The sequence below is a fragment of the Pundamilia nyererei genome, unplaced genomic scaffold (genome assembly GCF_000239375.1).
Source record: "Pundamilia nyererei isolate P.nyererei 1_Seehausen unplaced genomic scaffold, PunNye1.0 scaffold00191, whole genome shotgun sequence".
Classification (NCBI taxonomy): domain Eukaryota; kingdom Metazoa; phylum Chordata; class Actinopteri; order Cichliformes; family Cichlidae; genus Pundamilia; species Pundamilia nyererei.
Genome location: NW_005187592.1, coordinates 553,942 through 555,935, shown reverse-complemented (window position 1 = coordinate 555,935; position 1,994 = coordinate 553,942). Strand labels below are relative to the sequence as shown.

General features: G+C 49.5%; 1 protein-coding gene across 1 annotated transcript in view; it reads left to right on the top strand.

Moving 5' to 3' along the window:
- Positions 1–6: 6 nt before the first annotated feature.
- The window catches only part of sspo (SCO-spondin), a 58,532-nt gene continuing 56,544 nt past the window's right edge, over positions 7–1,994 (top strand). The window contains exons 1-6 of the mRNA XM_005747218.1: positions 7–15; positions 146–312; positions 460–605; positions 1,257–1,477; positions 1,567–1,602; positions 1,746–1,910. Of these exons, the coding sequence (XP_005747275.1) occupies positions 559–605; positions 1,257–1,477; positions 1,567–1,602; positions 1,746–1,910 (469 nt within the window). The 5' untranslated portion in view covers positions 7–15; positions 146–312; positions 460–558. The remainder of the gene's footprint in view (positions 16–145; positions 313–459; positions 606–1,256; positions 1,478–1,566; positions 1,603–1,745; positions 1,911–1,994) is intronic.

The window sequence follows — 1,994 nt, the reverse complement described above, 5'->3', positions numbered from 1 at the left end:
CCCACGTCTGCCTCGGTGAGCGTCTGCTTCCTGTGCAGTATTTGTAGCCATGCTGCAAAGTTATATTTACACTGCTCCAGTTGGAGGACTGTTTAATTAGTGTCTTTAACTGCTGTTGCTGCGTGGGCTTCATGTCGCTCTGCAGAGGTGGGCTGCCCTCCTGGCAGGCTGTACAGGGAGTGTGAACGAGGAGAAGGTTGTCCTTTCAGCTGCGCTCAGGTCAGCGGCAGGGAGGGATGCTACGCTGACGGCTGCGAGGAAGGCTGCCACTGTCCCGTGCACACCTACCAGCACCGTGGACTCTGCTTGTCGGTGGGTTCAGAGTAACTTCAGTAGTATTAAAAGTGCAGCACAGAAAATGAAGAGCATGAACCAGGCTGTGATGCACCACTGAGAAGATCATTTCAAACTGATGCAGTTTCTTCTCTTTAAAGGGTGTTTGTGTTTGGTGTGTTTCAGGAGTGTCCATGTCTGGTGGATAAAGAGCTGCTGGCCTCTCTGCAGAGCGTCTCCGTGACACCAGTCGCATCCCTGCTGTTTCATAACATCTCAGAGGATATGGAGCTCCAGTCTGGAGATACGTTTGTCCATGACTGCAGCGCCTGGTAAGCGGAGAACTTTGGGAATAATAATACAATTTTTAAAAAAAACATATTTTAAATAACTACTTCCAAAGTAGTCGTGACATCCCGTTCAGGATTGTGGGGGGAGCTATCAAAGTGGGAGAGGTGGGCTGCACCGTGGACAGGTCGAAAGTATCCATGGAAATCACTGCAAAGCCGTTATCACAGGAATGACACCGTTGTCATTTGAGATGGACTGAGTTGAGAGCAACATTTTATGGCCTCATTCAGATCTGACTGAGTCGTTAATTCTGAACAGTTGATGCTGGTTTTATACAAACCTGCTGATATCCAGACAGCCCATTCTTCAGGGCAGGCCTTTCTTCTTATTAGCAAAGATAACGCCAACGCACAGGATGGATGCATTCCAGCACTGTGGCCCTGTAATAAAGACTTCCAGTGTTAAACTGGCCTGTCCACAGTCCACCGGTCCCACTTTGAGAACATCTACCACAGTGTACAGCTACAACCTGAACTGGTGCGCAGCTACAATCCTGTACTGAGTAAGAAATGGAAAACATTTGTTGTTGTGACACAGTGGGAGCGATGCCAACTGTGTCATACGTATAAAACAGTGTAAAACTGCTGTTATATGGAAAATCACCACCAGTCTACCCCTTTCGTTCCCCGTAGCGAGTGCGTGCACGGCAGGTGGAACTGTTCTCTGGAGCACTGTCCTGTACACGGTGCTTTGTCTTCCTGGGGCCCCTGGAGCCCTTGCTCACTATCCTGCGGTGGTTTGGGGCTCAAAACCCGCTCTAGAGGTTGCACACAGCCCGCCCCGGCCCATGGAGGGAGAGACTGCCAGGGGCCACGGAGGGAAACGACCTACTGCCAGGCCCCTGACTGTCCAGGTACTTTGGAGAGATTCTGTAGAACACGTGTAATATGTGTCTTTCAGGGATGAAGGTCAGATTCATGAAAAGCTGCTTTTCCCCTCCAGCTACTGTTGTTCCAACAGAAGAACCAGCCACACCGGGTAGGTTCAAACACTTTTCTGTGCACTCATTTGACTCTGTTCCTTTGGTTGCCATTTTCTTGTATTTGTGCATGCTGTTTAGGCTTTTCTTATCTTAAATATCCTCTCTGTATTTCATCATCTTTCTGTTTCCATCTCCTCAGAGGAGGACTCTGGGTTCTCTCCCTGGTCGCCGTGGAGTCCTTGCACAAAGACCTGCACCGACGCTCTCAGCCCGGCCCTGAAGTCCCGCCATCGATTGTGTGTGACACCACCCTGTTCTGGAAGCTCTCACCAAGAGAAGGCGTGCAACTTGCCCCAGTGTCCAGGTACACCACGCCCACTGTCTGCCCGCCTCCATTTATTTAATAAATCAGTTTGTGTTGCCTCATATAACTATAATATAAAGTACA